Genomic DNA, 23185 nt, shown 5'->3' with positions numbered 1-23185 from the left:
TACGTCTAGATTCCAGCCTGGAGTGGGTAAACGACGTTCTTTAGAAGTCTCAAAAGACTTAAGGATGTCTTGAAGGTCCTTGTTGGAAGAAAGGTCCAAACCTCTGTGGCGGAGAACTGAAGCCAACATACTCCTGTACCCTTTAATCGTAGGAGCCGAAAGGGATCTCTCATTCCTTAGATGTAATAGGAAGTCAGCTATTTGGGTTACAGAGGTATTGGTGGATGAAACTGCATTGGCTCTACACCAGCTCCGGAAGACTTCCCACTTGGATTGGTAGACTCTACGAGTGGATACCCTCCTTGCTCTGGCAATCGCACTGGCTGCCTCCTTCGAAAAGCCTCTAGCTCTAGCGAATCTTTCGACAGTCTGAAGGCAGTCAGCCGAAGAGCGTGGAGGTTTGGGTGCAACTTGTCTACGTGAGGTTGACGTAGAAGGTCCACTCTTAGAGGGAGAGTCCTGGGGACGTCGACCAGCCATTGTAGTACCTCTGTGAACCATTCTCTTGCAGGCCAAAGGGGAGCAACCAGCGTCAGCCGTGTCCCTTCGTGCGAGATGAACTTCTGAATGACTCTGTTGATGATCTTGAACGGCGGGAATGCGTAAAGGTCGAGATGGGACCAATTCAGCAGAAAAGCATCCACATGAACTGCTGCTGGGTCTGGAACTGGGGAACAGTACAAAGGAAGCCTCTTGGTCATGGAGGTGGCGAACAGATCTATTGTAGGCTGACCCCACAAGGTCCAGATTCTGTTGCACACGCTCTTGTGAAGGGTCCATTCCGTGGGGATGACCTGATCTTTTCTGCTTAGGCGATCTGCTGAGACGTTCATGTTGCCCTGAATGAACCTCGTTACTAGGGTGAGGTTTAGACTTCTTGACCAAATGAGGAGGTCCCTTGCTATCTCGTACAAGCTCCTCGAATGGGTCCCTCCCTGCTTGGAGATGTAAGCCAAGGCTGTGGTGTTGTCGGAGTTCACCTCCACCACCTTGCCTAGCAGGAGGGACTTGAAGTTCAATAGGGCTAAATGAACTGCCAGTAGCTCCTTGCAGTTGATGTGGAGCGTTTCCTGTTCCTTGTTCCACGTTCCCGAGCATTCCTGTCCGTTCAAGGTCGCGCCCCAGCCCGAGTCTGATGCATCCGAGAAGAGATGAAGATTGGGGGTCTGAATCGCTAACGATAGGCCCTCCTTGAGAAGGAGGTTGGACTTCCACCACAAGAGAGTGGTCTTCATCTCTTTGGTGACCGGGATAGAGACTGCTTCGAGCGTCAAATCCTTGTCCCAATGAGCTGCTAGATGGAATTGGAGAGGGCGGAGGTGGAGTCTCCCTAACTCGACGAACAGGGCTAACGATGACAGGGTCCCTGTGAGACTCATCCACTGTCTCACCGAGCAACTGCTCCTCTTCAGCATGCTCAGGATGCAATCTAGGGCTTGGCTTATCCTTGGGGCCGATGGAAAAGCCCGAAAATCCCGACTCCGAATCTCCATTCCCAGGTAAACAATGGATTGGGAGGGAATGAGCTGGGACTTTTCTAAGTTGACTAACAGACCCAGTTCCTTGATCAAGTCCAAAGTCCAGTTGAGACTCTCCAGACAGCGACGACTCGTGGAGGCTCTCAACAGCCAGTCGTCCAAATAAAGGGAGGCTCTGATGTCCGATAAGTGGAGGAATTTTGCAATATTCCTCATCAGATGCGTAAACACCATAGGAGCTGTGCTTAGGCCAAAACACAGGGCTTGGAATTGGTACACAACCTTTCCAAAAACGAATCTCAGGAAAGGTTGGGAGTCTGGATGAATAGGAACGTGAAAGTAAGCGTCTTTCAGATCCAACGAGACCATCCAGTCCTCCTGCCTGACCGCTGCTAGGACCGACTTCGTCGTCTCCATAGTGAACGTCTGCTTGGTGACATAAGCATTGAGCGCGCTGACGTCCAGCACCGGTCTCCAACCTCCTGTCTTCTTGGCCACCAGAAAGAGACGGTTGTAGAAGCCCGGGGATTGATGGTCCCGGACTATAACCACTGCCTTCTTCTGTAACAGGAGCGACACCTCCTGGTGCAACGCTAGCCTCTTGTCCTTTTCCTTGTAGTTGGGAGAGAGGTTGATGGGAGAAGTGGTCAGAGGGGGTTTGCAGCAGAATGGTATCCTGTAACCTTCCCTCAGCCACCTGACAGACTGGGCGTCTGCACCTCTCTTTTCCCAAGCTTGCCAGAAGATCTTGAGTCTGGCTCCTACTGCTGTCTGGAGAGGAGGAGAGTCAGTGTTTGCCTTTAGAAGTCTTGGAACCTTTCCTAGACTTGCTCCTGGAAGAGTCTGGACGGGAGCTTCCTCGGCTGGGGGCTCTACCACGAAAGGGCGGAATAAACCTTGTAGCAGGAGTATCAGCCACTGGGGTGCGGTAAGTCCTGGGAACTGAGGGAGCAACCTTAGTCTTACGAGCTGAGGAGGCCACAAGATCATGAGTGTCCTTCTGAATCAGGGCCGCAGACAAGTCCTTGATAAGCTCTTCGGGAAACAAGAACTTAGAAAGCGGAGCGAAAAGGAGTTGAGACCTTTGACAAGGTGTGATGCTGGAAGAAAGAAAGGTGCAAAGTTGCTCCCTTTTCTTAAGAACTCCTGACACAAACATTGAAGCAAGCTCGCCAGATCCATCCCTAATTGCTTTATCCATGCAGGACATTAAAAGCATGGCCGAGTCCTTGTCCGCAGGGGAGGTCCTCTTGCTAAGGGCCCCCAGGCACCAGTCTAGAAAATTGAACATCTCAAAGGCACGAAATACACCCTTTAGGAAGTGGTCTAAATCGGAGAAGGTCCAGCAAACCTTAGAGCGCCTCATTGCTGTTCTACGAGGAGAGTCGACCAAACTTGAGAAGTCAGCCTGGGCAGAGGCAGGGACTCCCAAGCCTGGTTCCTCTCCTGTGGCATACCATACGCCCGCTTTAGAAGTGAGCTTAGTAGGTGGGAACATAAAGGAAGTCTTCCCTAGTTGCTGTTTAGACTGCAACCACTCCCCTAAAATTCTTAGAGCTCTCTTAGAGGACCTAGCAAAGACGAGCTTAGTATACGTTGACTTAACAGGCTGCATGCCCAACGAAAACTCAGATGGAGGAGAGCGTGGGGTAGCAGAAACAAAATGGTCCGGGTATACCTCTCTGAAAAGAGCCAGGACCTTACGAAAGTCAATGGGTAGAGGAGAAGACTTGGTTTCTTCCACGTCTGATGAGGGATCCAGGTGCGCAGCTTCCTCCTCAGAAACCTCATCACCAGAGTGTAGCGAAGTGAGAGGTAATGCAACAGTGGTATGCTGAACAGCAGAATCAGAACAAGCGGGTGCATAAACGCTTGTGGATTCATCCTCAAGTCTCTGTTGCTGAGTTACAACCTGAGGTTCAGGCTGCAAAGGCTGGTCAAGAAGAGTAGAGGAAGGAAGGCGCATGGGTTGAGGTGGCTGACTCCTGGCATGAGTGTCTTGTCTCAAGAGTTGCGCTTGCTGTAAGGGTTGCGGATGCGCAGTAGCAGGTTCCTGAGGAACGAGTTGAGGTTCCTGAGGTGTGAGCTGCGAGAGTTGAGGTAGCGGCTGCGCAGAACGCAGTTCTTGTCTCGCGAGTTGAGGTTCCTGAGGTGCTAGGCTAAGGAGTTGAGGTTCTCGCCTTGAGGAGGGTTGAGGTCGCTGCAGCGAGTGCTGAGGTGGCTGCCTCATGGATGGAAGAGGTTGTCGTACCTCAAGAGATTGTTGCCTCGCTGGTGGAACCGCAAGCGGAAGCGGAGGAAGTAAGGCATAAGCTTCCTGCTCCCATTGCTGAGGTTGCCTTAAGGAAGGCGGAGGTTGCTGCACACCGCTGGAAACTGGCAACTCAGTACGCGGTAAGGAATCCTGAGGAGCCTCAACTTCGTACGCCTGGCAGACTGGACTGCGGTTAGGCGGAGCGATCGCAGGAGGAGGTGTAACCTTCTCAGCCTGACACTCACGCATTAAGACCGCAAGCTGTGACTGCATGGACCGCAGCAAAGTCAACTTGGGGTCGACAGACGCTAAGGTCTGCTGAGGCAAAGCCTTAACAGAAGATGAGGTCTGTTGCGGCATCACCTTACCCCTCTTAGGAGGAGTGCAGTCACCTGATGACTGCGGAGAGTCAGAGCTAATCCAATGACTGCAACCAGGTTGTAGAGCTCTTGAGGTCTGGACTTTGCGTTTGAGAGGTCTTGAGACCTGAGTCCAGCGTTTTCTCCCTGACATTTCTTCAGCAGACGAGTAAAAGACGGGCTCAATCGTCTGCGGGTGGGAGTGACGGTCTCTGTTAGACACGCCCGCAACCACCGAGGATACTTCCGTGCGCCGATCAAGGCCTGCCGAACCCTTTTGCCCTTCGACATTGCTTCTCCCCTGGGCTTGGGAGCTTGCAAGAGGTCCCGGACTGGGAGGACGACTGGCACGCACAGAAGTACCCTCACGCACCACACTGACACTGACACTAGCACTTGGCACTGCACTGACACTAGCACTTGGCACAGCACTGGCACTCTCAACTCCCACTGCACTTTTGACCTTAAGTTCTTTGACTTCTGCCATAAGAGACTTATGGTCACTAACCACCGATTCCACTTAGTCACCTAAAGCCTGAATGGCACGCAAAACAACAGACATATCAGGTTGAGTACAAATAGTAGGTTCGGGGGTAGCCACTACAGGGGGAGGAAAAGGTTGAGGATCATGAGGTGAGGAAAAAAGTGAAGAGCGAGAAGAACTCCTCCTAACTCTCTCTCTCTCTAACTTGGTTGAATATTTCAGGAATCGAACAAATTCAAGTTCCGAAAGTCCGGCGCATTCCTCACATCGATCTTCCAACTGACAGGGCCTTTCCCTACAGTCAGAACAAGCGGTGTGAGGATCTACCGAGGCCTTCGGAATACGCCTATTACAAGACCTACATCGTCTATGGGGTGGGGCTTGTGAAAGGTCAGACATCTTGAATCAAAGAGTTAGTCAAGGGGGATTCCAAATCAAGCAAAAAGATCGTTAACCATTAATCAAAACTAAATAAAAGCTATCTAAGCTAATTAGAAAAGTTTCCAGTATAGCGACAGCCGAAATCTTAGAGAAATACTTCACCAAAAACCGTGAACAGAACTCCAAAATCATAAGCGTATCCCAGAATGTCTTGCCGGAAGCACGACAGAGGAAAAAGTGAGGTGGTGTCAACAAGAAGTACTGCAGTACCTGGCCACAGGTGGCGCTGGTGAGTACACCCCCTTCTAGTATAGTGATAGCTGGCGTATCCCTCCCGTAGAATTCTGTCGGGCAACGGAGTTGACAGCTACATGATTATCGGGTAAGTTTAATATTGAAAAATACAAATTACTTTAAATTTGTCATTTGCTCCAACACTAACTGCAAACCCTTTCGCTTTTTATTAAGGAAGACTCACCCCTAAGGTGGGTGGAAGTCCTAACCAAGTGGCTGGCTTTTGACACAGGGTTTTCCCCCCTTCATGCTACTCACATCTAAGGGGGAACAACCCGACACCTCACTAAAACCTACATGCAATAGCACACTTTAGCGGCCTGAGCAATCTGTCTGATTATTATTATTAGTATTAATTGCTAAGCTACATCCCTAGTTGGAGAAGCAGGATGCTATAAGCCCAGAATCGTAGGAATTCTTTAATCACCCATAGATGTTACCCAATCCCACCTCGCCAGGGGGTATAGGGATGCAACCAGTATATATTTCTTCACTAAGTTACACAACGCAAATGGTTTTACCTGACGACAGAGAAGGCCAGCTTGCAGAGTACCAATACCACCTCACTAGGGTACGGGGACGTAACAGTATTGACCCAATACTAGAGTACACATGGGAACTATGGTTTACCTGCAGTGGTTGAGGTCAACTTGTGCAGAGAACCCAGGATGCTGCTTTCCCCAAGAGAGGGGAGGATGAAGAAAAGAAAATAGCTAGTGATTCCTTTTATTTCACACAGACTGAAACCAGGTAACAGTGCCCTCAACCTTCTGCTACTTGTCCAATAAGGAGCTTGAGGTACTAGACCAGCTGTTGTGCAGTCACTACAGGACTGATAGAGAATGTATCAAGTCTCCTGTGGGTCATGTCTTGCGAGTAATGGACTGTGAAAGTCCATCTGGCGCTTCCACACCCCTCCTTGTAGAACCTGCGTCACAGAGTAATTTCTTTTGAAGGCTAGAAACGTAGCTATGCCCCTGACATCGTGAGCTCTGGGTCGATGTGTTGGAGGAGGACCTGGATTCAGAGCGTGATTGATGACTCTGCGAATTCATGCAGAGATGATGTTCTTGGTGATCCTTCTCTTGTTTCTCCCGGTGCTGACGAAAAGCGTAGGCACCTGGAGTCGGGCTGCAGCTGTTCTCCGGAAGGAGTTAAATCTAGGATCTAACACCTCTGGATTCTGAGTCTTGGCAACAAACTCGGGGACGAATCTGAACGTTACCTCTCCGCATCCCCTTGAATGGGCGATGTCGTATCAGAGGCCATGAAGATCACTGACCCGTTTGGCCGTGGCCGAGGCGAGTACGAACATCATCTTCCAAGTCAAGTGGCGATCTATTGCCTGGCGCAATGGTTCGTAAGGAGGCCTCTTTAGAGACCAAAGAGCTCGAACCATGTTCCAAGGGGGAGGTCTCACTTCCAACTGAGGACAGGTAAGTTCGTAACTCCATAGGAGTAAGGAAACTCCTAGTGATGAGATGTCCATTCCTTAAAGTTTGAAGGCAAGGCTCAAGGCTAAGCGACAGTCTTTCACTACCGAAACTGAAAGGTGCATTTTCTCCCGCAAATACAAGAAAAACTCCGCTATTGCTGGAATAGTGACATCTAGTGGAGAGATACCCCTTCAACGACACCACACCCAGAAGACGTTCCACTTTGCCTGGTAGACTGCTGCTGAGGACTTCCACAGATATCCAGACATCCTCTCTGCAACTTATAGCAAAAATCTTCTCTGAGTGAGGAGATGCTGGATAGTCTCCTAGCATGAAGTCGTAGCTGAGCTATGCTTGTGGTAGATGTTGGCATGTGGTTGTCTAAGTACGTCATGTTGTGGAGGGAGTTCTCTTGGAGGCTCCGTCAGGAACTGCAGAAGATCCGGAAACCATTTCCGCATGATGCCATAATGGAGCTATGAGATTCATTGAGAGGTTGACCAATGTTCTGGCCTTGTTGAGTACCCATCTCATCAGACCAAATAGGGGAAAGGTGTAAACGTCGATATTATCCCACCGTTGTTGGAATGCATCTTGCCAGAGAGCCTTGGGGTCTGGGACTGGGGAGCAGTACAGCGGGAGCCTGAAATTCAGGGCCATTGCGAACAGATCCACAGTCGGAGAATCCCACAAAATCCGGACTTTGATGGCTACTAGATGATCCAAAGACCATTCTGTACCCACTATCTGAGATGCTATGCTTAGATTGTCGGTGAGCACATTCCTCTTGCCTTGAGTGAAGCAGGCTAATAGCGGTAACGAGTGGACTTCGGCCCATCTCAGTATTTCTACTGCTAGATGGGATAGGGGCAACGAAAAAGTACCAACTTGTTTGTTGATGTAAGCCATTACTGTGGTGTTGTCGATCATCACCACCACTGAGTGGCCTGCCAAGAAATGATGGAACTGTTGAAGGGACAGAAAGACAGCCTTCATCTCTAAGAGATTTATGTGACGGTACTTTTCGGACTCTGACCAGAGGCCTAAGTCCGTGTAGTTCAGAACGTGGGCCCCCCCACCCTTCTTTTGATGCGTCGGAAACAGCATCAATTCAGGGGGAGGACGAGACTATCTATGCCCATCTGCAGATTCTCATCTGCCACCTACACTCTGAGGTCCTTCCGTTCCTCTGGTCCCATCGGGATCAGAATGTCCAGGGAATCAAAAGCCTGATTTCAATTGGACTTTAGTCGCCACCTGAGGGATCGAATCCTGAGGCGGCCACTGGAACTAGATGGGTCACGGATGATAGGTGTCCAAGGAGACATAGCCACTTCTGGGCTGAAAATTCTTCTCGTCTGAGAAAAGATCTTGCGACCTTCCTCAGCCTCATTATCCTGTCGTCTGATGGGAAGGCTTTGTGGATATTGGTGTCTAAAATCATTCCCAGGTATACCAGTCTCTGAGTGGGAAGTAGGGAGGACTTCTTGAGGTTTTACCATGATCCCCAGATCTTGGCAAAGCCTCAAAAATTCATCTCGGAGCTGGAGAAGCATTGCCACGGAGTCTGCTAGGATCAGCCAGTTGTCCAGATAATGGAGGAGAAGGATGCCGATCCTGTGAGCCCAGGATGATACTAGGGCGAACACTCTGGTGAAGACTTGGTATTTCCTGTTGTCTAGGCTGAATCTTAGTTACTTTCTTGAAGACGGATGGATTAGGATCTGGAGGTATGCATCCTTTATGTCCAGTGTGCACATGAAGTCCTGTGGTCTTACCGCTTGTCTGACCATGTCTTCTGTCTCCATGCTGAACAAAGTCTGTTTGGGAAACTTGTTCAGAGCCGAGAAGTAGATAACTAGCCTCCAGCCTCCAGACGCCTTTTTCACAAGAAAGAGTCGACTGAAGAAGCCTGGGGAGTCATCAAGGACCTCCTGGAGAGTGCCCTTCTCCAACATGGTCTGGACTTTGGCCCCAAAAGGCCAGCACCTTTGCTGATCCCATTGCAAGGGAGTCTATCGTCACTAGACCTTCGATCAGGGGAGGGAGAGATGAGATGAATGGGATGCAATACCCTGAACGAATCACGAAGACTGTCCAGGGATCGGCCCTGAGCTACTTCTACCTGTCCCAGCAGCTTTGTAGGCATCTTCCTACTGGTACATGAGCAGAGGGATTGCCTATCCTAGCGTTTATGGCCGTAGCCTCTCCCTCTAAGATATTTCCCTCCTTGGGAGGACTTTGTGCCTGTCTTTTCCTTGGTTGGAAAGGGCTTCTTTGACACCTCTTTCTTCACTGCTGATTAGCTTATCAAGGCTTTGGGTTGGTTAGACTGTGGAGGAGCTGGTGGAATGTTAAGGCCCTATGGTGAAGGGAGTTCTGGTGGGACTTCCCCCACCTCTCTGCAGCCTGCTCAATGCTCCTAGGCTCGAACAAAGAGGAACTCTCCAGAGAGGAGTTGCTGAGCCTTGCAATCTTGGCATTAGAGATTTGGTAATGGAACCTCTCGGATACCGAGTTCCTGGGTTCTAGGATGGTGTTGGCCCGTAAATTTACCACTTAGTGGGCCAGGAACTCGATAGTTTGAGTACCCGAGAGGAGGAAGGTTTCCATCGCCTTTCTGGTACTTTCTTTGGAAAAGTCCTCCATCTGCACCAAGATTCCTAAGGATCCAAATCCATCCACGAAGTAGCCTGCATGGCATACTTTGCAATCTTTTTTCCTGATTAAGGATCTCCGCCGCCGAGAACACGACTTGACGGCTGCAGTCTCTCTAGAGAGACTTCCTCCAAGGAATGGTGAAGAAGAAGAGCTGGTCAAGGCTCGTCCCAGACCTTGTAATACCTCCTCTGCTGAACACAAGGAGGTGGGAAGAGCTTGGCAGATGAGCCTGATCAAAGGGAGAAGGAGAACTCGGAGAGTTAAGAGGTGATCTTACGTCAGGCACTCTTCAACCCCTGAGACCAGGGAAAGGCTTTACTGAACTTAAGTGGGCTTTTGAGAGCCAAAGACATGGTCTAAGACTGTCCTTGCCCTCCTGAGGACCAATCACTGGGTCCAATAACCCATTGAGAGCCCTCATCAAAGTCAGAAGGTGCCAGAGGGCATGTTCTGACTCCTTCTGTTCTTCTCCTGAAGCCGGGCTGGCAGCGAGGGTCTTCATCATCCACCGCCGGGAAATCGTCTCGGGGTGGGTCCTGGTTGAGTTTAGGGCAGCTGACTGTCCTGACCCCCTCTGCGGGTCCGTGGGTCCTCGAAGAGGACTTAGGCAAGTCTTGGAGTCCTTAGACTCCTTAGGAGGAGGAAGATAGGTTTCCAGCATTGAAGGCTTGATGGTCTAGTCTTCCTGGAAACCTCTGAAGACATGACACTAATGTCATGGGGCCAGTCCTCCTCTAAAGATGGTAGGAAGTACACTGGAACGAACTTCTCAAGTGATGCTCTTGGCAGCGGTGATGAACAGCCAAGAAAACGGGGGGAAGGAGAACCGGAAAGGTTCAACCTTGTCCTTGACATCATAACTGGTGTCAGCTTTACCCTCAATGAAACGTTGACTTCAGGAACTCCTCTTTTCCTCTTCAGGGGGGAGACAGTGTGATCCCTTGCCGTGTGTCTACCGGAACCAAATATCGCAGGGAGTTCTCAGAAGCTTCTGAGGAACAGGCTGAAAGGGCAGGTCCGAAAACCTGCATCATTACCCTGACGACCGCTCCGAACCATGGCTGTTTGCTGATGCTGGCGCTGTCTGATAGATCCCTTAAAGGGAAGGAAGCTGAAGGCTCCCTTTGACGAGTCTTGTCCGGTGCTGAAGATCTATGTGTTGGGTCCACCTTGGGAGCCAGTAACTTTAGGATCTTGAATTCCCCTGGATTGCCCATTTCCTCCTTCCCCAGCAGCCGCGCTGTTATGCGTTTGCAGAGAATGGGAATGGGGCAACGGTGACCTAAGGAGAGGAATTCTGCCTTTCCTGTGAGAGAGGACCAATGGTCAGGAATGCAATGACCTACCTTTCTGCTCCTGCTCCTTTCCTCTACGATCACTTACTGTACTTGTGTCCTGGAGGCCTGCTGCAACTTCTTGGAAGTCGATGGATGATGGTGGCTGCTGTCTTTTGCCTTAAGTTCCATCCGTTGAGCAACCCTGGGTTGCTGAAACATTGGTGAATGCCTCCGTGTTGGTGAGCATCTACGTGTTGGCGAGCGATGCCGTGATGGTGAACGCTGATGCGGTGGAGAGTGTCAGAGAGCGGCAGAATGCTGACACGTTGATGAACAGTGATGGGCTGGCGATCGTTGACGAGCTGGCGAGTGCTGACGCGTATGTGAATGCTGGTGTGGGGGTGACAACTGATGCATTGGAGAGCGTTGGTGCAACACCTATTGCTGATATGCGGGCGAGTGCTGACGCGGCAAACTTCGAAGCTTGGGCGAGTACTGATGCGGTGAACGCTGGTGTTTGGGTGAGCGCTTACGAGCACTTACTGCAAGAACCTCTGTAGGCGCCTTTGGCAATGATGGGCGGTGTGATGTAGAGACGCGACGCATTGCTTCAGAGAACGATGGTGATGCGTGGAAGCCCGATGCGCTGGGGAGCAACGCGTTGGAGGGCAACGGTTGGCAGGAGGACGATGATCAAGATTATCGTGATGAGCAGGCGCTCAAGAAGCGGCAATATGATGTGAACCGGGAGACTGAGCAGGAGACAGATGAGCAGGAGGTTAGTGAATAGGCAATCGGTGAGACGAAGGCTGACGAGCAGCTGGTCGGTGGTCAGGCGACGGGATGTCCCCTTCAGACCGGCGAGCATCCTCCAAAGTGGATCGCAAACAATCCTTCGGTGGGGAGTCATGAACCGAAGTTCGATGATAAGCACCAGAGTCAACAGGAGAAGGTCCGGAGGCAGGCGAAGGTCGGGAATCAGGAAAAATCGGACGAGAGGGCTCCTCCTCCGAGGAGGGCTACGTAGACGAAGGTGAAGAAGCACCTCTAAGGTGAAGAGGTGGGCACGCATGGCGGGGTCTATGACCACGAAGCGGCCCCGAGGGGGCCAGTGGATCAGTAATCTGACCGTCAGCAGCAGCAGTAGTTCTCCGAAGAGGAATCTCTATGAGTGAACTCCCACGGAAGGGAGAAACACTCGTAAGAGAAACAAGCCTAGGACTTTACTCCTCCCCCTCAAAGCATGGTCAGCAAGGGGGGAAGCGCAGTTTTCGGCAACGGCGGAAGATGCAGAAGAGGCAGGAAAGTCAGCCAACAGGGCAGCAGACGAGTCCTCTGACACCACGACGTCGACGAGGGCCAAGGGATCTGCCTTCAAAGTTGAAAAACACGGCAAACCAGCACCCCAGTGCAGCAGTTGCAGTAGAGCCTCGTCGGAGGGTGGAACCACTAACCCGAAGGACGGCCAAACCTGTAACAAGGGAGAAAGTAACAAGGAACACCCCCTGGGGCAGGGGGAGGCGGGGCTGCTTCGCTGCGGGGAAGTAACACCATCTCTCAAGGACAGAGGTTATCCAGGAGTTAAACGGCCTGCGCTACTGCTCGACAATCCCTAAGAGGAGACCAAACGAACAAGAGCTTTGGAAGAAGATCAGGAAGCGGAGGAAGAAGCCTTGGGTTTCTTCTGCTTCAAAATAACCTTCGAAAGAGAAGAGTCCCGCTTAGACTTCTTCTTACGCCGGCGCCCAAAACTTTCCCACTGGGAGGCAGACCACTCCCGGCATTCATTACACTTATCAAACTCACTAAATCGTTGGCCCCAGCAGACCAGGCAAAGACTGTGAGGATCAGTGTCCTCGGCGGACATAAAAGTACCATATGTGCGGCCTTCAGGACCAGGGCAGATACACATGGCTGCAGGGAAGGCACCAACACACACACAAACACTGGAAAGAGAAAGCAAAGATGATTAAAGGCAGTCCAAAAATGCGAGGAGGAGGAGTGGCAACAACCGTTCTCCATCCGAGCCAAAAGCAAAGTGAAGCACAGTCACAGGTATCTGAGTGAGAGGGGTAGCTAGCTACCACCCCTATCGACCACTAACTAGCGGAACGGGTAGTTAACCCTTGGTGAATTTTAATGGCTCGTCCTTTCAGCTTTGCTGAAAGTAATACCCCTATAAACAGTGTAGATTTGTATTCCATTCACAACAGAACAATTACAGAATTACTTGAATCATATCAATATCATATTTCCTGTTTATGTCCTTTAGCATACTTCATTTTGTTCAGTGAATGGGGTATATTATTGATAAATCCTTTGTCTCCTAAAGGTTAATTAAAAATATTTTATAAAAAAACAATTAATTTTTACACATATTCTATAACATAATCTAACTAACTGCAGATGATACATACCTTTTTTGCGTGGTGAATTATTATGGTAATGGATGTGCAAATGCTCAAATTTGGCATTGCTTATAGCCTTTCCCACATACTTGTCTACAGCTTCATCAACCAGCTTATTGAGTAATTCATAATCCTCTTCATCTTCTTCAATCTCTTGATGTTCAGGTTCACTGATTCTTGAATCATCTTCGTTGACTGTAGTAAAATTTGGGCTTGGAGGGTGACCCTTATTTGGGAAGAAACTTTTACACTCATTACTAGAACTGAAGGTGATACTTTTATTAGCTTCAGCCACAGGGACATCAGCAGCCCTCCGTTTATCCAAGCCTTCATTATATACAATGGTTTCACCTGCGCTGATAGAACTGTCATGCTCACGAAAGGACAATTCTAATTTATGAGGACGATCAAGAGAATATATTAGAGTTTTCTGGTCATCAATGGAATGGTTCTGAGAAGGCTTAGGGAAATATTTAACTGTTTCCTCATCAGCATCTCTAACTTCTTCATGCTCTAAGTAAAAATCAATATCTGGGGATACTATTGAGTCTAACTCTATCTTAACTTTTTTGAGTGGTTGACTTAAATCAGGAAGACTATCTGGCTTACCTAAAGAGTTGCTAATGACTGAATCAGATGTTAAATCTATTAGGTCTGACTTTGGCTTCCAGCCTGATGGTCCAGGAACAGACCTATCTATAAACCCAGAATCATTCTGAAAATTTTGATCACTTAGTTCTGATGATTCATCAATATCATGCTTCCAGGGATCAGCTCTTAACTTAGCCCAAGCCTCATGATTATATAGAAGGTAATGTCTTTCGAAAGTTTCTTGGCATTGAACACCTTTAGGACAAGCTGAAACAAAAGAAAATCAATTAAATATACTTTGTATCATTAGATGTTCAATAGCATAAATTTAACATGATATACAGCCTATTTCCAAAGGAAAATAAGATCAGCATACTGCTTCAAGTGGTAAATCTTTCAACAGCATCTCAGATTTAGGGTCAGGAACTATATAATGGTACCCTACGGATACAAAGTGGCACCTAACATCCATTAATGATGACTGACCCCTGGAGTTAGCAAGGTCTATATTTAAACACACACAAACTTTCTAACATTTAGTCACCATCATCCTTTATAGTGGATATCAAATATCAATCCTCAAAATCATGAAAACCATGTCAGTAAAATGGATAGAGCAACAAGGCATGGGTAACTGAAAAACATTAAATGAGTAATAAAAAAAGGACGAGCTTTTCCAAGTACAGTACAAGCTAACTGAAGGTTGTATAAAGAATATTTGTATCTCAGGACTAACATTTCCCTTTTCTAGTAAATACTCTCCTCACTTAAGAGGTGAAGGAACATGTATCTTGTACAAAATACTAAAAATTTTAAAAACAATTTATATTTTTCCTAGCTATGCAAACCTGAGTTATTTAAACGGGTTACTCTTAGTACCATTTTTTACGACCAGAAAATAAAAAAAGTAAAAGGGTTCTGCTGCAACATGATTGTTTACCTAGCAACCACACTGCTGGGCAGTGTTAACTGTGATTGCCAGTAGGCTTCACTCTATTCTGGTCAAATAAAAACTCTTGAAACTCATGCAAAAAGGGAGGTACCAGGAACCTGCACTGTCGATCCCACGTAGAGAGAAATGCCTACTGATCAGACTTTCTGGACTTAAATGAGATCTACTCCTTCAGAAGTTGCAGCAAGGGAAAAGGGAGAATTTGAACTTTGTTATCTCTGGAGTCATACAGGTTGATTATGATGCTCCCACAGGGAAGAGATTACTAAAGCACAGTCAGGTGATACAGTAACCCCTTGCCACTTGGCAGTTCAAGTTTTGCAGCCTCAGTGCATCGCTGATTTTACAAAAATATTAATGAAAAAATAAAATTTCAAAAATACCACCATATCGGCAGTCGTATTGCGGAAAGCAGTGTTGTTTCATCGTGATGCGCGAGAGAATCAGTTTCCCAGGACACTAGACGAAGAGAGAAACTCTCTCAAAGCCTTTGTACATACCCATGGCCACTAAGATCAGGCACGTGCTTGGTTCCCGGCACGAGATCGACAAATGTGGGCACAAGTGGATGTATCCCGTGAGCTGGTTGGCTGCGCATCATTGCATCCTCTCCCAGCTTTTTCCCTTGTTATATCTCCCCCCTCTCGTTCGCGCTGTCAGCAGTCTCTCGCGTATCCTAGGGTTGTGTTTAAAATTAACTTTTCATTAAGCTCTTGCAACGCCTCCTAAAAAGATTCCTCTAGTGAGCCCAAGAGGAAGAGGAAGATGATGACCATAAGTGAAAAGATCAATCTTTTAGATATGATAAAACAGGGCACAAGTTATGCCGCGGTGGCACACCATTATGGAGTGAATGAGTCGACAGTGCGCTACATTAAAAAAGACGAAGCTAACATCCGCAAAACTGCTGCAATAAGCTTCAATAAAGAAGCAAAACGTGGTAACTCCGGATAATAAGAGAATTGTAAAAATGGGAGCTGCATTAGCCTTACAGATTACTGATTGCAGGAGAAAAAATGTGAGTTTGGACACTAATATGATCCGGTCAAAGGCCAAATCTCTCTGATCAAACCTTGCCCGATGACGACAACAAAGGAGATGCTGAAGAAGCTGCTGAAGATGATCCTGACAAACTTCAAGCCAGTACTAGCTCTGCCACAAGTGATTCACCTCCTAGAGGACATAGCTTTAAAGCCTGCAAAGGCTGGTTAGATAAATTTCAAAAGATACGGCCTCAAAAGCGTGCCTTTATATGGTGATGCTGCCTCTGCTGGCACCAATGCTGCTCGTTGTTACGTGGAGGATGAGTTTCCTAAACTCATCATTGATGGCAGCCATCTCCCTGAGCAAGATTTTAACATGGATGAGACAAGCCTCTTTTGGAAGAAGATGCCTTCTCGTACATTTCTCTTTAAAGATGAAGTGAAAAGGCCAGGCTTCAAGGCCCACAAGGACTGTGTCACTCCCATCATGTGTAGCAATGTTGCTGGCTTTATGCTTATGTCTGGTCTTATTATAAGGCCCAAAATCCACAGCCCTGAAAAAAACAAAAGGTTCTACTCCCCGTGTATTGGATGCATAACTCTAAGGCCTGGATAATGAAAGCCCTGACCCTTGAATGGTTCCTCCAATGCTCCATTCCCCAGGTGAAGCTGTATCTTGCTCAGAAGGGCCACCCTTTTCAGGTCCTTCTCTTGATGGATTGTGCAGGAGGCCATGCAACAGACCTGTAATATGATGGGGCTCAGATTGAGTTTCTGCCCCCTAACACCACATCTCTAATTCAACCAATGGATCAAGGTGTCATTCATGCCTTTAAGGCACTCTACACTCGTTCCACAATGGCGGGCCTCATCGCAGTAGTTGACGACGACGAAGGCTTCACCTTGAAAAAATACTGGCGTAACTATGACATTGCGTCATTCTTGACTAATATCCAGCAAGCATTGAACATGAAAACTGAGACCATAAATTCTTGCTGGAAGAAATTGTGGTCTAACGTGGTGCATGACTACAAAGGTTCACTCCAGACGAAGTTCATCATTTGGCAGTGGAGAAGGCTGTCAAGCTGGCTCGTGTCATCAGGGATGAAGGATTCGTCGATATGACAGAAGAAGAAATCAACGGCCTTATCGAGGCCCACTGACAAATGAAGACCTCCTTGAGATGGCGAAGTCTGCAAGTGAAGAAGAAAGCGAAGAAGAGCAAGACAAAGAAATGGAAAAGTGTGGCCTTACCCTGGAGAACCTGCAACAATTCTGCAACAAAGCACGGGCAATGTAACAATTTGCACTAGACATCGACAATAATAGGGTTTGAGCTATCGGGTTTAGCATCCGTGTTGACGGGGTAATGTACAAGGGTATTTTTCAGCAAAAGAAAAAATGACGACAGCAACTACCCATCACCATGTTAGTCTCCAAGATAAAAACCACAGCTATACCAGTGTCTCCAGCAGAAGAGCCTCTGAGCGAACCTGAAGCCTCTATGAGTGGAGTGGGAGCCTCTCCTCTGCCACCAACAGCCTCTTAGCCTCTCTCAGAAGCAAATGTTGATGGTCCAGCACCGATATCTGATGACGAGGTGCATTCCAAACTGATAAATGGCCTCATTATACCTGTGCAGTAGCACCCTTATCATCATCATTTATCATCACATTCATCGAACTGCACAGGTCTGTCATCATCGTCGTCATCATTGTCATTATTGTCGTCGTCATCATTACTGGAGCCAAGTCTCAAGATACTACTGTCATTGGTGAGTGTAGAACACTATAATACGTATCGTATATGAGAGAGAGAGAGAGAGAGAGAGAGAGAGAGAGAGAGAGAGAGAGAGAGAGAGAGAGAGAGAGAGAGAGAATGTGTAATATTAAGGTTTTATGATTAAATACTCTAGAATTAAGAAAAAAAAATATATATATACAGTATATATATATATATATATATATATATATATATATATATATATATAGATATAGATAAAGTATAAATACATATATTCTAAACATTCTGTTACCTACACACACAAACGGAAATTCCTAGTGGGGGGTTGCAGTCCTACTTCGCAGATTTTCACCTACCGCGGAGTGGCCTAAAACCAATTATCAGCGATAGATGAGGGAATACTGTAGATCCTTAGAGCCTTCCCAGATTGGTAGACACTGAAGGAAAGAAGTTTCTTGCCCCTACTCTTTATACTCGGCAGCAGATGAACTCTTCTGATGAAGCACCAGTGATATTCAAGGAAGACTAACTTCCTAAAGTTCATGCTGTCATTGTTGTTATATGACCAAAAAGAAGAAATACTGTAGAAAAACAATGGGAACAAGTAACTTAGATAACTGCAGGTATTTCAGAAAACTGTATCTGGAAACACTGCATATTCTTGGCTTCTTCCATCAATATCTTTTGAAAACAACTGTCTGCAAGACCATTTATTCAATCCGAATGAAAAAGCAAAAATTTTAAAACAGCTAGATGAGGACCCTGAGAAGTACGTCTGTACCCTCAAGCGGCTGAAATACTGTAAAAGTGAAAGTTACGTTATCTGACAAGGGGGCAGGGCTTAAGCTCCACCCACTAGCTCTACTATTACTTTGTTAAAAGTTTAAATGGTCATTTCCACTTTCACTGAAGTTATACTCCTATCAAAGGTCAAGGATTTGTATTACGAGTAGTAACTATCAGAAGCTAAAGTTAGAAAAGACCCAACTGTCAGGGAGAGCAGCAATAGCACATTCAAACTAGTTGCAGCAGAAGACAATAGAGACTTGATACATTTGGGCAAGTGGGCGACTCCCCCATCAACCTTCTACTAGTACCACGCCTACCTTTTCAACAATTCAATGGCCATTCTAGCTACAATGAAGACATTCTCCTATTTAAAGTGAAAAAGTTTGTATTCACATAAAAACAATCTTATTTTAAAGGATATTCCTTGGATAAGTTGAAAAAAAAAATTTATACCAACACTAATATAAAAATTCCTCCAACAAAAGCAGTACCATACAAAAGCTGTCACCAGACAGTTGACAAATAAAGATTGACAGCCTCCAGCGGCCATTCTAGTGTAATAGTAAAGTTTGATATATAAGACAGAAGGACTAGTCTTACAACCCATTAACAGTCCTCTAATTTTAAATTTGTTAATCAACCTGCACTTGCCAAATGTATAGCAAAAAATACCCGAGTCCTTTAATAGGGGCATGACTTCAGCAAACCTGTTAGGGCTATTAAAATTCAACGATATGGTTACAATTACTGGTGGATGGCAGGGAAGCCCTATCCACCTGTCATTCAGCAAGATTAGCACTGACTTTTAGGCCTGGGAAGTGTGGGATGGTTGCGACAGGAACCTTAACTTAAAAGAATACAGTTTCTAAAGTTAGGATATGTACAAAATATTCTTATAATTAGTGTTTTGTTTCAAGTGAAATACAAACCATTATCATTAAATGGGACTCATCCTAAGGAGAAAAGAAGTTCCTGTAAACAAAATTACTGGCAGATTCAACTCGTACTGTATGGGAATTATTAAAGCACCACAAGTGAATCTATATCCTAGCATGGGATATATTGTTCAAATGTATTTGTACTCATTATAAGACATGGGTTTGAAGACACTATCCATCTTCCCCTTTGAGAGGATAGGGGAGATACTTTGTAACAGATTCTGCAGTAAAGAAATGATGCTCGGCTATGAGGCTCTCCTGCATCTGATATCCGGTCCAGCTCATAGCAGTCAAGAGAGGCAGTAGATTGAAAAGAATAGAAGGCCAGTCATTCTACCTTTCATTCTCAGCTTATGTTGAAACCACTACCTTACACAAGATGCCTCTTCTCCTGTGAGAGCGCTAAGACTGTTGACCACAAAAGGCCCAAGGATAAAGGTACCCTCGGACTTGTGGTTATACTTCCGCAGGTAGTGGAAGATAAAGGATATCTGGAGTTAGCTGACTTCTGTCTTAATACCTGAGCCACTGACAGGTCCTTCCTGTGTGCTAAGGACAACTTGATATTCATAATTTCATGTGGCCTTGCCCAAGCTGGACCTTCAAGTCTTCTTGCTGGCTGAGGGATAAGCACAAATTATGGTCTCTCAAAGCTAGAGAGAAACAGTGTTCTTGGGTATCTTTCTCTTTATCCTGTCAGTCTTTGGAGTTCAGATCTGAAATGCCAAGGCCCTTTAAGACAGCACCATGGAATCCCCACAGGACAGAGAAGACAAATCTTTCTGATGCCCTCTGGACACATCTTGAGCCAAGATGGAGGACTCAACCCTGATATCGTGTATGGCTGAATTTTGGGTCTTGGCAACGAACTCATAAGCAAATCAAAGGAGACATCCTTCAATTGTTCAAAATAATACTGGCATAAAAGATGCCATGAAGCTCACCAACTCACTTCGCCACAGCTAAAATTCACAAAATTACCATCTAGAGAATTAGAGCTTTGTCAGACATTCACCTCAAAGACTTGTATGGGACCCACATAAGACTTGAGAACATTGGTCACATCCAACTCCAGGTCGGAAGTTCCAGGGCAGGGCACAACTTCTCAAAGCTCCTCATGAGAATAGACATTTCCCACAAGGAGGAGATGTCCCTGTTCCTTTCTTCATGGTCCATCCTGATATGGTGGTAGATTGTTGCAGCTACCTTCGAAGGGCCTGGATCTATAAAAGTAACAGCATAATGGATGAGGGAGTCATGGCTAGCCTTACTCCACTGCTTAACTGTTGCTTCCACATCCTTCTAAAGAAACAGAAGTAGCCTCCAGCACCAAAGTACTCCCCTGTCCAACTTGTTTGGAGAATCGGGGAAACAACCGCATCCCTCCTCTTCATGACCCAACTGGCCGATTGGTTAGCCGACTGATATGCAAAGAATATCCCTGACTTCACACCAAAAAGAGCCAACATGATGTACATTGATGTTGTAGTGCTTTGCGGACTGTGACCAAATGTAGCATGCAGATTGCCTAGTGTCCGTATGCTGACCACACTCCAACGTTCACTACACAAAAAAATAACATACCCAGAACTCTGGGCTAAAGGTAAACAGTCAAGAGAACTGGGCACTGGGCACCACCCCTTGATTTTACACTGGGCAAGGGGACCCAGCTAGAACCTTACTTCCCTCTTATCTTCTCTTACTTTGAGCTTTCTGAATAAACAAGTAGTATGAGCACTGATTTAATTCTGGAAAAAATCAGCAGAAGTTATAAAATAGCTTGAATCTTAGGTTAGATTTTATAAAATCATCAGATAACAAAAAATATAATTGGTGGCTGAGAGGGGGACAAAATGGTGTGGTAAACAAAAATTATCTATTTTGAGAAAGAAAAAAAAAAGTTAGTGATGAGAAAGTACAGGTCTCCAAAAACCAGGAGCAGAGACATAGATATATCATGGCAGAGCCTCTTAGGATTCAATCTAGAAAATATTTAATCTACATATATGCAAGTATAATTAGTATATATATCTAGGCTAAATTCAAATGTAATTTGAATAGTTGTTTCTGTTACGATCAAAGGGATTTCAAAACAAGGTTGCACATCTGACCTATCTCTACATTCTCACCTTTACATCAGAAAGACAAAACAATTTGTGATATATAAAAAAAGACTTTCAATCCTGTGTTACACAGTACTGTATGTCATGGTTATTCTATAGCCATGAAAATGGATAAGAGGCAAGACCAGTTCTAATAATTCTATTTGAGGCCCCTCCTCTTGATTGCAAAGTCAAACACACAAAAATAAGGTATAACATATAAAAGCCCTTTTTCAGGATAAAGCCCTATCTGGTTGGTGATACAGATGTTGCACGAAAAATTAACTCGTATTGTCTAATCATAATCTTGAAATCTTTACACAACATCCTCATGAGCTATGTACCATCATTCATGTTAATAGTGCAACTAAGGCCGGCTTCTCATCACGGGGTTTACATTCAAGAGCAGGGTCATGGAGTTCAAGTTTCATCGTCTAGTAGATGTGGACACGAGTAAAAGTTATACACAATACAGATAATTCCCTTTCTTCTTTCCCGGTCATTGCTTGCCCTCGCCTAGCACTCTTTTCAATATTCAGTAAACACTACCAGAAATTGTATAACTGTATGTGGTAATAAAATAGTCGCAGACACATTCCTCACAGTACTTCACGTGAAGTGTGCTTGCATGGCTGCCAATTAAGTTAACAGTCCAAAGCACTAAATGAAACTTACTCTTAGTTCATGTTAATAAAACACCTTGTTATATATGGCTATTGTACTGTAACAATACCTTCTCTCTCACACCTCTACTTGACTGCAATTCTAGTTAGAATTGCACTGCCAGCAACATGTTAAATGAAACAAAAACAGAATAAAACATTATTAGGAGCTTGAAGCTAATTAAATACGACATTGTAATAAATATGAAAGTACTGTAATATGTTATTTTCATTAGTAAAATAAATTTTTAAATATACTTACCCGATGATCATGTAGCTGTCAACTCTGTTGCCCGACAGAAATCTACGGTCGGGATACGCCAGCGATCGCTATACAGGTGGGGGTGTACACAACAGCGCCATCTGTGAGTAGGTACTCAAGTACTTCTTGTCAACAAGAACTCAATTTTCTCCTCGGTCCACTGGTTCTCTATGGGGAGGAAGGGCGGGTCCTTAAATTCATGATCATCGGGTAAGTATATTCAAAAATTTATTTTACTAATGAAAATAACATTTTTCAATATTAATCTTACCCGATGATCATGTAGCTGATTCACACCCAGGGTGGTGGGTGGAGACCAGCATACATGTTAACAAAGAAGCTAAGTATCCCGTATCTTATTTTAGCCGTTATTCAAAATAACAAACATAAAATAAATAAGTACCTGGTAAGGAAGTCGACTTGAACCATTACTCTGCCTTTTTAAGTACGTCTTCCTTACTGAGCCTAGCGTTCCTCTTAGGATGCTGAGCGACTCCTAGGTGCTGAAGTATGAAGGGCTGCAACCCATACTAAAGGACCTCATCACAACCTCTAATCCAGGCGCTTCTCAAGAAAGAATTTGACCACCCGCCAAATCAACCAGGATGCGGAAGGCTTCTTAGCCTTCCGGACAACCCAGAAATATTTCAAGAGAAAGATTAAAAAGGTTCTGGAATTAGGGAATTGTAGTGGTGGAGCCCCCACCACTACTGCACTCGTTGCTACGAATGGTCCCAGAGTGTAGCAGTTCTCGTAAAGAGACTGGACATTCTTAAGATAAAAGACGCGAACACTGATTAGCTTTTCCAAAAGGTTGCGTCGAAAATATTTTGCAGAGATCTATTTTATTAAAAGGTCACGGAAGTTGTGACAGCTCTAACTTCGTGTGTCCTTACCTTCAGCCAAGCTTGGTCTTCCTCATTCAGAAGGGAATGAGCTTCTCGTATTAACAGTCTGAAAATAATAGGATAAAGAATTCTCTGACATAGGCAAAGATGAATTCTTAACTGAACACCATAAAGCTTCAGACGGGCCCCGTAAAGGTTTTTAAAATAGAACTTAAGAGCTCTTACAGGACATAATACTCTTTCTAGTTCATTTCCAACCATACGATAAGTTTGGAATAACGAA

At 45.9% G+C, this 23185-nt stretch overlaps 1 protein-coding gene across 1 annotated transcript in view; it reads right to left on the bottom strand.

Annotated features, from left to right (window-relative positions):
• LOC137634449 (DNA cross-link repair 1 protein-like) overlaps nucleotides 1-23185 on the bottom strand; it is a 157894-nt gene that overhangs the window by 88109 nt on the left and 46600 nt on the right. The window contains exon 4 of the mRNA XM_068366849.1: nucleotides 13042-13890. Coding sequence (XP_068222950.1) covers nucleotides 13042-13890 — 849 coding nt within the window. The remainder of the gene's footprint in view (nucleotides 1-13041; nucleotides 13891-23185) is intronic.

This window comes from Palaemon carinicauda, chromosome 44 (assembly GCF_036898095.1).
Source record: "Palaemon carinicauda isolate YSFRI2023 chromosome 44, ASM3689809v2, whole genome shotgun sequence".
Lineage (NCBI taxonomy): Eukaryota > Metazoa > Arthropoda > Malacostraca > Decapoda > Palaemonidae > Palaemon > Palaemon carinicauda.
This window is presented reverse-complemented; position numbering and strand designations above follow the sequence as displayed.